This window comes from Sciurus vulgaris, assembly GCF_902686455.1.
Source record: "Sciurus vulgaris genome assembly, chromosome: 5".
Classification (NCBI taxonomy): Eukaryota; Metazoa; Chordata; class Mammalia; order Rodentia; family Sciuridae; genus Sciurus; species Sciurus vulgaris.
Window position 1 is genome coordinate 1,994,296 of NC_136465.1, and position 13,733 is coordinate 2,008,028.

The following is a 13,733-nucleotide window of genomic DNA, read 5'->3' on the forward strand; positions in this document are numbered from 1 at the left end:
GAGATCCTGTGGCTGGGTTTAGTCTAATCAGGCCTCGGGGGCTTTGCTGGGAGGAGTCTGCTCTGGAAAGACCAGGTCAGCACATCCCTAGAGTCAGGCTTTACTGATCTCTGTCAGGAGTCTGGATCTCAGGAGTCTCCCTAGGATTCTACTCATGAGCAGGACAGCCAATCCTTCACCTCATATGCCACTTACAAACACAGACCTCCTGGGTTTGGTGAACCTATCCCTGAGTGTGTTCACACCTGTCTGTTCAGATGTCCACCTGATTCAGAGGCCAGATCAAAGGGGAAACAAGCAGGACTCTCTTCACTCTCCACCTGAAACCCCAGGGCACAGTCTTCTCTGTGCCTGTTTCACGCATGTTCTGCTAGGTACACCCCAGGCCGCAGGCAGGCATCTGCCTGGATAACATGGCCGAGTTTCCTCAGATCTCCCAGCTCTACAGCAGCAGCTGCAGGCTGGCCACCTCAAGATGGCTCTGCCTTAGCTCTCTGTAGCCAGCTGAGAAACGGACAGCACTGTTCAAGTATCAGTGCACAGTGTAGCCTCAGGAGCAGCTGAGGATTTTTCTGATCAGCTGAGGCTGCTTTGCTGAGCTCAGGAATCTGTCTGTGTGGGTCTCTCTATTCTCCCATCCTCTGTGCTGAGCCACAGTGGGCTCGGCTCCAGCACAGTCTTTGTTCTTTGTTCATTGCACCCAAATTTCTGGGTCTCCAAGACCCTCTGACTACCCGATATTGAGTTTTAGTGAAACCCCAATATCACCCACCTTGCTGAGGAGCAGGACTCTGCTACTTGAATCCCACACATCCGAGCAACTAGGAAGGCAGCCTTCCCATAGCCACCATCTTGCATCCTGTCCAGTAGTCCTTACCTGTCATGTGTGTGGCTCGCCCAGCGTAGACACAAACACCTGTGCAGTGGGTTTTCCCAGTGACCGTCAACATCCATTATTTTAGAAGTTAAAGTACCATGCATTTCAAACATGAATAGACATGGACTATGATGAAATCAGCATAGGGGCCTAAAAAGTCTGTCAAAGAGAGTTATTTTCATTACCTGTGTCAGATTATAATTTTAAAATAAATAAATGGTTAGACAGATGATACATATATACATCGATACTCCATAGATATGATTAGTTGATAAATGGTGGGTAGACGATAGATGATTGATACAGATGATTAGGACAGATGGTTGATAAATGCATAGCTGGATGATTGGCAGATGGCAGATGGACAGATGACAAGCACACAGATGATCAACAGATACAGATAGATGATTGGTAGATAACTAGGTCCTACTGTGCACTGGGCCGTATTTAAGCTTTTTACAATTATTTTCACCATAGCATAGATAGTATTGTACCAACTTAAATGGCACTGTGTCCTGCCCAAATCCCCATTGCGGGCCACTCAGAAGACCCTTGGTGACACACAATTCCTTTTCCTTGCTCCCTCTTCCGAGTAATTACTGACCTTATGTGACATTAATCTATCCATCGCAAATCTAATGATTTCACATCATATAGTATCAATCTGCATGGTTTTAGTCATTTTGACACGTGGAATTACATTTGCTCCTCTGGCCATTCAATGCACATAGAGGAATCGACCCTCCGATGGGATTCGGACTGCCTATGGCAAAGGAGCACTTGGTAAGCTCTCAGCACCCCCAGCAGTTCTGATGGCCCATAGGGTTAGGATTTGTCGTCACACCTGCAGGGACACCTAAGCCTGGATTTGGAATGAGCCTGCCTGAGTTCTGGGCCACGCAGAGGCCGGGTCAGTGGTGGCACACCTTCGGGATCCCCCTCTGAGCCTTTGGAGATGCTCTCACCAGGCAAGCCTGCGTGCACTGTGTTGCTATAAAGAGCCATCGCTGGGGACAGATGTGTGGTCACCACAGGCTGCCACCAGTCCACGGGGCGTCTGGCTCAAACTCACAGTCCTTCAAGACACCCATGCCCTGAGCATGGAGTCATTGAGGCACCAGGTTCCAAACAACATTTGGAGGACCTACTCTGTGCATGCCTCCCTATCTGTGATAAGCATTCCTGAAGTAGCAACGGTGAGCTCCCAGGCAACATTCAAGATTCATTGGTGAAAAGTTGAGTTGAAAGTAAGCTCTTGTGATTTTGGTGTGTCGCAAGGACACACAGGTAGCTGCAGAATTCCACCTTAATCTGTTCGTGGCTCTTGAGAGCATGTTACACATGGGACTTTGGGGAGAGGTTAAGGTGAATAATATAGAGTGCTATTTCTCCTAGAAATCTTAGCCTGCAGTACATACAGTACTTACCAAATGAGGGGGATTCACAGGTAGAATGAGAGAATAATTGACAAAAATTGCATTACTAAAAACTTAATAATGTGGTATTTTTGGTGACAATAAAAGAAAGAAGAAACCTCCAGTATGAGCTCTGCCTAGATGTCTGTCTTTGGGTAAAGTAACTTCTCTGAATTTCTGCTTGTCTTCTAACACATGGAAAGGGAAGAACAGGGGATGCAGCGCACTGGGAGAGTGCTCGCCTAGCGAGAGTGGGGTTCAAACCCAGTCCTGCAAAAAATATAAATGTTCAGGGGCAAAGCCTGCCGTGACCGGAGGGTCCTCTGCATCTTCTGCGAGCCAGTTTTGTCGTGTCTGCATGCAGCTGGTCTGCAGCCACTGCCAGCTGAGCACACTTCAGGGCCCACCCAACCCAGAGTGCCAGTTACATATTAAAGTGTGCTACTCTGAAGCCAGTGCAGGGCTCCTTGTCAATTTTGGCCCTTCTTCACTTTGCAATAACTGGACTTTCAGGATAATTGGTGCATCACTCAGTTTAACGAAAGCCCTGGGCTTCACGGACCACTGAAAAAGGTCAAAGCATTCTGCTTTCTCTCAACCGGGACTTGAATGGTGGACAACTGCCATGGGAGAGTGTCCTGCGGAGCCTGCTTTAAGTAGGGTGTTGGATGCGCTCTGCTGAATATGTCGATGGTTTCCTTGAATGCCACTTTCCAGTTTAGAGAAGGACTGCCCCAACGAGACAGAAATGACAGACCCACAATTTTGACTTTGGCTTTCGAAGCAAGGCAGAGAAATCTTCACTTCAGCATTATTGCTGGGTTTCATGGGTCCCCAAAAGTGGGCAGTGTATTCATAACAGCGATGTGGAGTCTTGGGAAAATATGAGCTTGATTCCAGGAACACTGAACGCTTTTAACTAGGCTTCACTCTTTCCCTCCCCCACGGCAGAATTACGTGTAGGTATTAAAGCTAAAACAAATTCACACGGAAAGTAGAAATCTAAAATTAAATATTTAATTAGAACTCTGATTTGCTTTAAAGATAGGTGGCATTGCACAGGCTATATTACACTCTCTTTATAGTTTTTGACAAAAAAGATACTGTTCATTTTAACAGGCCACTTTAATATTGATACGCGTGGAATAGGACAGGAACCAGAGATCAGCTAGAGATGGTACGTTTTACATTATTGGGAAAATTACAGTTTTGTATTGTAAAAACATTTATTTTTTTTAACAATTTACCTACATTAATCAAAAAATTACAGCATATTTAATAATTTTACAAATTCTTCATAAAAAATATATCTCTGTACAAAAAGGTCTTCGCACCTACTTGGTGACAGCAGCGTGTGGGGGACGGCGGGTGGGTGGCGATGACGTGGGTTTTCCTGATCATAATGCCAGCTTTCTTTTTCCCCTTTTTATAATAGCTTTTTTGTTGTTGTGTACAAAATATTTTACAGAAGAAAAAAATTATTGCAGCTAGCCTGAAGGAAGGCAAGATGTGTGAGACAAGCAGCGGTTTTGAACAGCTTTGAAGCACATGGCCTTCGCAGCAGCGGTCCTCCTCCCCACGGCGCGGGGAGAGTCCTCCAGCCCTCACCAGCGAGCGCGCTCCTGCCTGCCCTGGCATCCTCAGCGCCCGGCGGAGGACTGGGAGCACCGCACGCACCCCGGGGGAGCCTGGGCAGACGCTCACCTGGAAATCCACTCAAGGTCTGTCTCTCGGTTTCAAATAGCACGCTCCCAACTGGCACCCATAGGACAGTTGATTTTGCACACAAAGGAAAACGGTACTGGTCTGGTAGGTGGCTGTGTATGTATGCACGTCCTGTCGCCCCAGGACTTCATGACGTCATTGACCAGCAGGCAGGTCAGGGGTGTGGGGCAGAGACGTTAATTCAGACTCTGAAGTCAGCATTTTGCACCTAGTTTGAATGACTCAAACTTAGATATGTACAGTATATATATATATATATATATATGTATATACACCTAATATATATATAGTAACCCTGTTCTCCCTTGCACACAACGATCCTCATACTTTCTGACTTTTCTGTTCGTTTCAGTTCAATATGTATGTTAGGAGCACAGCTCCTCCTGACTTTTTCCAATCTGCCCAGAAGAAACCATGGAAGGATCCCCATCTGCAAAGCAAATCTCTGGGACAGAGGCCAGCTTGGCCAGAGAACGACAGGATGGAGTCCAACAACATGGAGCCCAAAGGACCGGGGGCCCCAGTGGAGGCCACGGAGCTGAGTGCAAGACCTACTGAGTGCTCAGACCAGAATGCATGACTTTCAGAGAATGAGCAGTTGTCCTGCCGGGTCCCTTCCTGTGTCACTGGTGAAGTCCTGCATTTAAACGTTCAGCAGCCAGGCAGACGTGTCAGTCCTAACGCTAGCGTGGATGTGCCCGTCACAGCAAGCTGGAGGCCAGGGCGGCACCCTGACACTTCCACTGGTGCAGAGCTGGAATGTGCAAAGGGGAAATTCTCAACGTGTGGGATATGTACTTAAACATCAAATAATAAAATAAGCATTATCTTTCCAAAAATACTTTTATCAAACGTATAAATAAAAATAAACATGATCTTCACTTTGAATTTCTTACACAACATTCTCATGGTCACATCTTCTACCCACGTTTTTGATCTTATCCACTTTGGGGAGCACAGACTATCTTATTTATAGTGTAATTTATGATCTTCTACGATGGAATGTAAGACTGAAAAATCACTGAGATGATCTGTCTGGAATCCTAACGCATGAAACAAAAGGGAAGCCAACAAGTAAGACTGATGGTCCAGAGGCCGCGTGTGCACCTCCCTTGCCGCCAAAGGGACATTTAGTGTCTGACCCTGAACAATACCCGCGAGTTCAAGGTGCAACTGTGGTATGAGACTGTCTTTCAACGCAATACCGGAGAGTGATGTCACAGAAAAGGAAGAACCAGCAAGGCTGAGGGAGGACTTCTGTGAGCAGAACCCACAGGCCATGAGCTACCTAAAATAAATTACTATTCACATCTGTACATGGCAAACAGACACCTCCACAAACCCCTGCCGGGAAGTGCATACGACAGACAGTGACTGGGTGACAAAGCTCAGGGAGAGAGACACAGGAAGCAGAAGGCCTCTTTGTTCCTGCTGGGCATCTTCAGTGAAATCAGCACATGAATGCAGCTAATAAAGCAGTGATAAAGCAAACTCTTCAACTCTGCATTCCCCTTTAAATCCTGTACCACGTGTGGCGAGTCTCACCCTCAACTGAACTGGTGGTGGCGTGTTTAGTTTCACGATGTGAAAAGATGCTTATATACAATGGACTGTGTGTGTAAACCCTGTGTAAATAGTTATCAGAATCTTAGTCATTCCTAACACACTAGTGCAAAAAATTGTGCATCAAAAATTCTGCAATAGAACAGCTGACTGGAAAATGTGCCAATGTGCCTAGTGATGGGCTCTCGAGGTGGCAAGGGCTCCTTGAGCTCTGGGGTCTCGGGGAGGACAGAGTGAAGCGGTGGTGAGTGTGTGCACCTATCAGAGCTGTCCTCTGGAGAAAGCCTTTTCCTTTTAGCGTATTTGTGTCCGTGGGGGTGAAAGAGAAAACAAGAAACACAACATGGTGCTACCGTTCTGTCACCGCGCCTGAGGATGTATCCACATGACCCGAAGACTGCCCTGCGAGGCATCCCAGCCACACTGGCCAACCAAAGCCTGAGGCACCGAGGGCCACGGGTCCGCACGACTCAGCGGTCTCCCTCGAGGGGCCTTACTTTCAAGCCGATGCAGCCGGGCATTCCGAGTCCATGCTTGGAATGAAGATGTGTTTGAAGTCTGATCCTCAGAAGACCCTGCCCCATTTGAGTGGAATCCCCGCTGCACGTACACCAGTGGACAATGGTAAAGGTCGCTGCAGCAAAGCAAGAGAAGAAGGGAGTGGTATATGGCACCAAAGGAATCACTGCTTGTCCGTCAGAGGTATGGCTATGGATCAGTCCTGTGGGCACTGAGGGCTATACCACTGTACAAACTGTGTTCAGAGTCGTATCAAACCGCACAGCCTTGGCTTCTGTGGGCTTTAAGTTTGTGTCATACATGGGGTTTTCAAATGAAGCCTGTCCGTTGCTGTTCTCGTGTCCAGCGTAGCCGTTGTACTGAACTTTCGGTCTTGTTCTAAAGGGAAGAGAGAATGCACAGTTAGCGGCTCAATGCCAGTTGCAGGCCCAACAGCCACGCTGTGCATGGGGCGGATCCACAGGTACAGGAAGCACAGGATGGGGCGGCCGACCTGGGTGCCACCTGCCCAATACCAGAGCTGACTTAAAAACATTCATGGTTGGACTCATAATAGGGTTTAAAGACTGGAAGCAATTTCCCAAACCAAGAACTATTAGTGCTTCCTGGGATGCTCCTGGATACTGGGATTCTCTTCCAGGCTGCAGGCTGGGAGATTCTGGTTTGGAGAGTCGACTGTTCCTGGTCTAGGCTTTGGGATGCCAAGGAATTTTTTGTTACCCTGAAGAAAAGCCTGAAACACTATATTAATTCACTAAATGTTTGTTATTTTGGAAGTTTAACTTTTTCTCTAGTGAGTTAAAAATCAGTCTGCTTATAGAAAAGAAACTATACTTATTATTAAAATATTTTTATGTGTTGTGATAAAAAGAAACCCACACACATATATAATCCATGATACAATCACTGAGGTGTTTCGATTGAAGAGATCTAACATATATGAGGTCTGGCTTCTTTGTTTTCCTTATTCCAGAAAAAATTACAGAAAACAAATACGTCAAATGGTAAGAATAGAACTTCAATGCAAATAACCCAGCCAGCCCAAGAACCAGTTGATACTGGACATAAAAAAAAATTCTGCTTGAGTGACTTAGATGATTTTCTCTCAAGTTACAATGTGTTCATTAAGAAAAAGACACATAAAAGGCATTGAGCCTCAGAAAATGGGTTTCTGTCAGCCAAACGTCAGTTTCAAGAGCCGGGAGTCAGAGAAGTCAGAGACCTCGAACTTCGGAAACCCTCAGGCAGCAACAAATCCAGTCTGATGTGAATGAGGAAAGACCTGGCTGAGCGTGCGCTCCCGAGGGAGACGCAGAGCCAGACGTGGTCTCTAGGGAGGGAAACCTGGACAGCCCACCAGGCGCCGAGCTGGGCCCTGACTGAGAAACAGCTCCCAGCTCACAGGGAGTGAGAGACTCGGCAACAGGTGGACACAGGTTCTACCTGGGGACACGCCAAGCTGACCACCAAGGGCTGTGCCGAGAGGGTAGGAGAGTCCCCTGGATGGGGACAGGAGCTCGGAGAAGTGGCTGCAGAACAGCAGGCCACAGCAGCAGGCCATGCCCTCCGAGAGCAGTGAGGCGGGTGGCCTTCCTTAAGAGGTGCCAGTTGGGTGACGGCCAGTGCCCTGCCCACCAGAGGAGGTGTCAGACCCACAGGAAACACAGGTCCGTGGCGAGTCTGAGGCTGTCCACACGTGGCCTTCACAGAGGCAGTGAGCCACTGAGCAGCGGCAGGGAGACGTTCGGTTTGAGGAGGAGAGCTGTGGTGTGCACGGGCACACCCCCAGGCTATGCGGTCTTAGACCAAGGTGCAACCGGACGTCCCCGTTCACTTAGACACACCCACACACAGTTGTGTGGGGTCTGCCTGTCAAAGGACGGAGACTGCGAGGCCCACAGGAAGGTCTGCGCCTCTGAGCCACCCCAGAGCCTGCTCTCTGAGGGGTGGGGGACCATCTGCTGGGGCTCCTGGGCTGAGGGAGGCTGCAGGGGGCGCTGGTCACTGGACAGGACTGAGTGCAGGGGACACTGCCCTAATGGGGTAGAGCCTCTCCTTGGGTTAGGTGGATGCTAAGCCAGTGAACCTGAGTTCGTGTGAATTATCCGTGCTACTGTCTGTGGGGATTGGACAGTGCCTAGAGGAACTTGGGAAAGAAGATCCATCAACCTAATAAGGGACAGAGATCCAGTTTAGGAAGAGGAGCTCTTCCTGCTGCCGGGCTGTGTGGGGTAAGGTGCACTGCACCTGCACCTGCTGACGGTGACTGGCCCTGGCTCCAGCTGAGGGCCGGAGGCTCAAGCCTGAGGCTCGCCAGGCCCACCTGCACAGGGTCTTCTTTTTTCCCTGCTTTGCTTTTTTAAAGGGAGGGTTCTGGGGATTGAACCCAGGGGGTCTTTACCACTGAACTACATCCCCAGACCTTTTAAAAATTATTTATTTTGAGACAGGATCTGGCTAAGTCCCTGAGGCTGGCTCAAATTTGCAATCCTCCCACCACAGCCTCCTGAGTCTCTGAAATTACACAAATGTGCCCCTACAGCAGCTCAGGATATTTTTTTCTTCAAAATAAAAAAAAAAAAATTATAATTAAAGGTGTGACAATCATTTTTTTGTGTATGTGCTGGGCACTGAACCCAGGGCCTTGTGCATGCAAAGTACACACTCTGCCACTGAGCTGTACCCCAGCCCAGCAATTTTTAATTTTGCAAATACCATCTGATGTATCTTTTACTGGGCTGCCTTTTTAAAATACACTTTACCAACCACAGGTGCAGCTAATTTACCTGCAAACAGCAGGTGCAATGCAACTTTGAAGCAATATTCTTACTATTTTGTATATATTTTTAAAACTGTAAGAAAGCACATAAAGAAGTTGCCTTTGAGTTACTAAAAAATGCCTTCCTCAGACTAGTTTTATTGTGTTTTAACCAGGATTAAGTAGAAATATGTGTATCACGTAAATTAGTGTTTGACACCTCTACCATACTTTAACCTTATTCCAGGGGATTGCTACATTTTGCTGCTAGTTCAGGGAATGCTACTTTTCATTCAGTAGATTAGAACAATTTCCCATAAACCAAACTCCTCAGAGTAACATCTGCATGGAGACAACACTTTCAAGGGCTTTGTAATTCTTCTACAGACTTTTTTCTTTTTCCTTTTTTGGGAGTGTGATCACATTAACCCCAAGGAAAGGATTCCATCCAAAAAAATGGTTCTACTCTAAGTTTTGACACTTTCCAATTAATCAGAATTTCAAAATAAGTAAATATCCAGAACTTTCTCAAGGGACAGTGAGGATGATGTTGGTCAGTGTGTATTGAGAGCTCAACTTTTACTTGCTGAAGGACCAGGTCACTAAACAGCTATGAGTCACAGATTCATGGAGCACAGACTTTGCACCTCCTGCCGGAAGGCTGAGGGCCACATCAAGGGACAGAGGCCGCCTGTTGGCCTGCATGCTACTCTCTTAAAGCTAATGACCCAGATGTGCCCTGCTGACAAGTAGGACAGCTAACAAACAAGAACAGAAAAAGAAGCAAGCGACACAAACTCCTGGCACCCGGCGTTCTTAGAGTCAGTCGAGTGTGCGGCGTGCAGGACAGACAGGCGTGGAATCAAGGGCACGCCACTCTCAGACCACGCCCCACACTCAGCGCCTTCCCCGACGAGCCACGCGTCTCCGGTACCTGTGTTTGTAGAGGTAAAATGCGAACCCTGATAAAATCAGAGCGAAGAATGGAACCAGAATGGCCGCTGCCACGGAGCCGCTGCTGGTGCCGTGGTGCTGGTTGGCGGGGTCCTCACCAGAGCCCAGGGCATCTGGAAGACAAGGGGATTGAAATGTGCAGTTACTGTACTTGACTCAGAGAACGCAATGTTCATGACTAGTGAACTCATACCCTGTAAGAATGGGAGTTTCAGTGCCACGGGAATCCAACGAACACTCCTTTCTGGAGATTCAATGTCCATTTGAGTGACCACTATAGGAAAGCTGCCTGTTCCTTACTGGCATCCCAGGTGCTGTGAAGCAGCCTCACGCTGTAGATGTGAGGAAGATGACTAGGTCACTACATATCCTTTTGTTTTAGTTGTAGGTATGCGTACGGGCATAAAAACAAACAAAGTTCTTGTTGCTGTTTATATAGAGAGAGGTGTGCTGCTTTCTCCTGTCCTGAGCCCGCTGAGTCAAATATCAGGCACGAGATTACACAGACATCCACTTCTCAACATAAAGGGCATAGAATTCTCCACATATGGCTATGGAAATGCAATCGGCATGTTCCAAAATCCATCGCACAGTTCCGAAACACTGAAGGGGAACTGCAGCTGGATTTCACACTGCAAGTTTGCACGGGGACAAAGGAAGTGCTGAGCTAGCACTGTGCCCAGGAGGAGGGAGCCAGGCCAGCAGCTCAGAGGCTGGGAAGGGCTCCATGCCTTGCCCTGCTGTGCACTAACACTGAGACAGGCCAGTGGAAAACTCAAACCAGCAACATTAATTATCTGTCTACTGACAAAGACGGACGTCGGTTCTTGAAGAGTTTCTGTATGAAATGAGTTTGAAATGCATTTGATCTCAATGCCTGGAGTCACTTAATGTGAAGAGGAAATGCCAGATCCCTCTTCTCTCTTAACCTGAGCATCCGGGGACGAGCATGGGAAGAGGTAAGCCAAGGGGTGCTTTTGCCCTGGCACTGGATTTGGGACGGTGAAATAGTGTCCACTTGTTCCCGTGGCGGGAATGGCCCAGGGTCCCGGGAACAACAGGAGTCCCCTGGTGTTCTGGCCATCACGTGTGACGTCTTGAGTTTATTGGTCATTTATGGGCTCTTTGTAAATCTTCAGAGAACTGTCTGCTCAAGCTCTTGCCATGCTGGGAGGGGGCATCTTCCTTTGCTGTGGAGTCAGGAGTCCTTTGCCTTCTGGATAGAAATGAATCATCGGATTCACGATCTCCACACATTCTCTCTCCTTCTCTGTATGTGGGAGTCACTCAATTTTAATAAGGAAATTAATTCATGTTGAGTGTCTCACACAAGATTTTGCACTAAAGTTGTCTTCAAATGAACTGGACTTAAACATCCATTTAATGATAATATCTTTTTATTTTTTTGCAGTTTATCTGTTGACTAGAGACAACCAAGTGGTTATTTTTATCCACAAAGTAGGTTTGAAGCCATCACCCTTAAATGCTTTTTCATGAAGTTTTACTTAAACATACACTTTTCTAATTAGTCGAGTGCAAAACTTGCTTAAGATTTAAATTATTTGGTGAAGGAAATCGTTCTTTCTGACAATAAGCTTATCACCACATGAGAATAAAAATTGTTAATTCAAGCTGTTCTTTAGTTAGGCTACAATGCAATATAGAAAAGGACAGAAAATCGGTGATAGTGCAGTGCTGGTTTGGATGAGTTCATGGCTTCAGTGAACTCAGCCATCCACTGACCCCGCCTGGCCTGCAGCGTGCACTGCTGAGAGACCGAGACCGGCAGTCAGCGTCAGGATCCAGCGCAGGGTGGGGGGGGTGCAGCCGTCGGCAGTGCTCACCTACGGCTTCCTCTGTTCCAGTTCTAGTACCCCAAAACAGCACCCTCCACCCTGGGGGGCCGCCACCGCTGCTGGCAGCATGATCTGAGGTCCTCCGCTCCACGGCGCCCTCGGTTAGCGAAGGTGGAGGAGAGCCTTGCACGGCGGCTTCCCTCCTGTGCACGCGCTGAGGCGCAGGCTGGCCTGCCCAGACCAGGGTGGGTCCTGGGGCAGGAGGTCGTCCGTGGTCACCGTCACAGGGCTCTGCCCGCTGTTCCTCTGTGCGGCGACCTTCTTCATAAATCAGCGTGTTCCCTGCCTGCTTCCAGTCGAGTACAAAGTAGTTCCAACAACCTGGCAGGAACAAGCGCCAATCCCGTCGCGAGGTGCCTCTCCCACTGTGCTGGTGCCCGCGGCCCAGGGCTCCTGGAAGGCAGGTCGGTGTGGACCACTCCACAGCGAGGCGACTGCGCTCCCTCCCGGGACTCAGCAGCCCCACACTCTTCCTCCTCAGACTGCAGAAGGCAAGGCGCACTGGGCAGCGGCCCTTCCCTTCACCTTCCTGCTTGGCCCCAGGTCAAAATCAGAAGGGAGAGGAAACCAAAGGACGAGGCTGTGCCCGGTGGCGGGAAGCTCTCCTGTGGGCCAGGAACACCCCCCGCGGTGCACGGGCCTCACTCAACTGAACCCAAGATGCTGAGTGCACCGTTTCCTGTCAATGCAGTTCCCCACAAAGTGTTTGCTGGAACAGCTCCCTGCCAGCCCTGCCTAGCCTGCAACCTCTCCACTCAGCACCGCTGGATGTCGGGAGCAAGGGCCACGCCTGCCAGCCAAACGTTTGGAGAGACTGCGGGGTGAGAGGACTCCAGCCACACAAGTGCTCTCCCAGGCCCCGAGCCACGGCCTGAGTGTCCTGGGATCGCCGACACCATGCCTTAAGCTGTGCATCCTGGCCACTGAACGTGACCTTTGATGCTTCGCACAGATACATACCTTGAAGGATCTTTCATAGGGTGTCGGCCCCTTGTGACTGCTCTGCTTTACTTGCTTACTTACTTATTCATTGTTCACTTTTAACAACCCGTGGTTTCTTAGGGTGGTAGAGTTTGCTCATTTTTGACTTGAGTTCCATTGTTTTTGCCCTTAATTTTAAATATTCTTGATACAGAAGGATACTAATTCCACCTGTGATGTGCTGGGCGCCTCATTCCCAGCTTTTCATTTATTTGTTTATTTATTTTTCGGTCTATTTTGCTCTTTGAAAGAGTTTGCAGCTCACGGTGGAAGGTGCTGGGCCCTCCGTGAGTTCTGTACTTGTTCCCAGGGGTGCTGCGTGGTTTCTTTGGGCGCCTCACCCTCCTGCCTCCCTTGGCGCGGCCACAGTGGGCCTCCTGCAGCTTACCTTGCCGCTCCAGCTTGAACTTCCCGAAGTCCTTCCCATGTATGTCCCCTTGGAAAGTGAATTCTCCCCTCTCAAGTCCTGAGGACACCTGGTAAGCGGGAAGAGGGAAGAAGGGCACGTGTGGAAAGCAGACCCGCGGGTGCCACGCCCTAAGCAGACGTCTCGCTCCAGGTCTGACCTTCCACCTGCGTGCTAGTGGCGTATTTACAGTTGGGATCTGAACTCGGGACGGCGACTTCAGCTAACTTGGATTCATGCTGAGCCACTCGAGGTGGCAGTGTGGCAACCACCCTTCCAACAGGGAGACGGACCTATGCGTTCACAATACCGCCCCTGTGACGCGAGACCCCCTCGGGCCCAGCCATTGGCCTGTGTGTCACACAAGGCCGGGCACCTTGTCACCCAGTGACCAGGACCCACACCAGATGACTCGACTGCACGATCTTTCAGAGCAGCTGCACGGGGTCCTGAGAAGGAGCTGCCCTGCTCTCCCGGGAGAGACGTGGCTGGGGAGACAGACGCCGACTCGAGGCCTGCCCTGGCCCTGATGGGACAGCTGCTTCACTGTTGGCCAGCTGATGCTCGTTTGGGGACTGGTTTCCACCACTATGAAATGCAGGGTGAGGTGGCCCTGCTGCCAAGGGGATGCCAGTTCCCCAGGCAGAATGACTCCCTGCCCAGCGTCCTGGTGGGCGGC

General features: G+C 49.2%; 1 protein-coding gene across 2 annotated transcripts in view; it reads right to left on the minus strand.

The window, feature by feature from the left end:
- Positions 1-3,335: 3,335 nt before the first annotated feature.
- Positions 3,336-13,733, minus strand: part of CSMD1 (CUB and Sushi multiple domains 1) — a 290,133-nt gene continuing 279,735 nt past the window's right edge. For both annotated transcript variants that reach the window (XM_079142910.1, XM_079142909.1), the window contains 3 exons: positions 13,037-13,124; positions 9,792-9,924; positions 3,336-6,477 (listed from right to left, as the gene is read on the minus strand). In XM_079142910.1, coding sequence (XP_078999036.1) covers positions 6,318-6,477; positions 9,792-9,924; positions 13,037-13,124 — 381 coding nt within the window. In that variant the 3' untranslated portion in view covers positions 3,336-6,317. The remainder of the gene's footprint in view (positions 6,478-9,791; positions 9,925-13,036; positions 13,125-13,733) is intronic.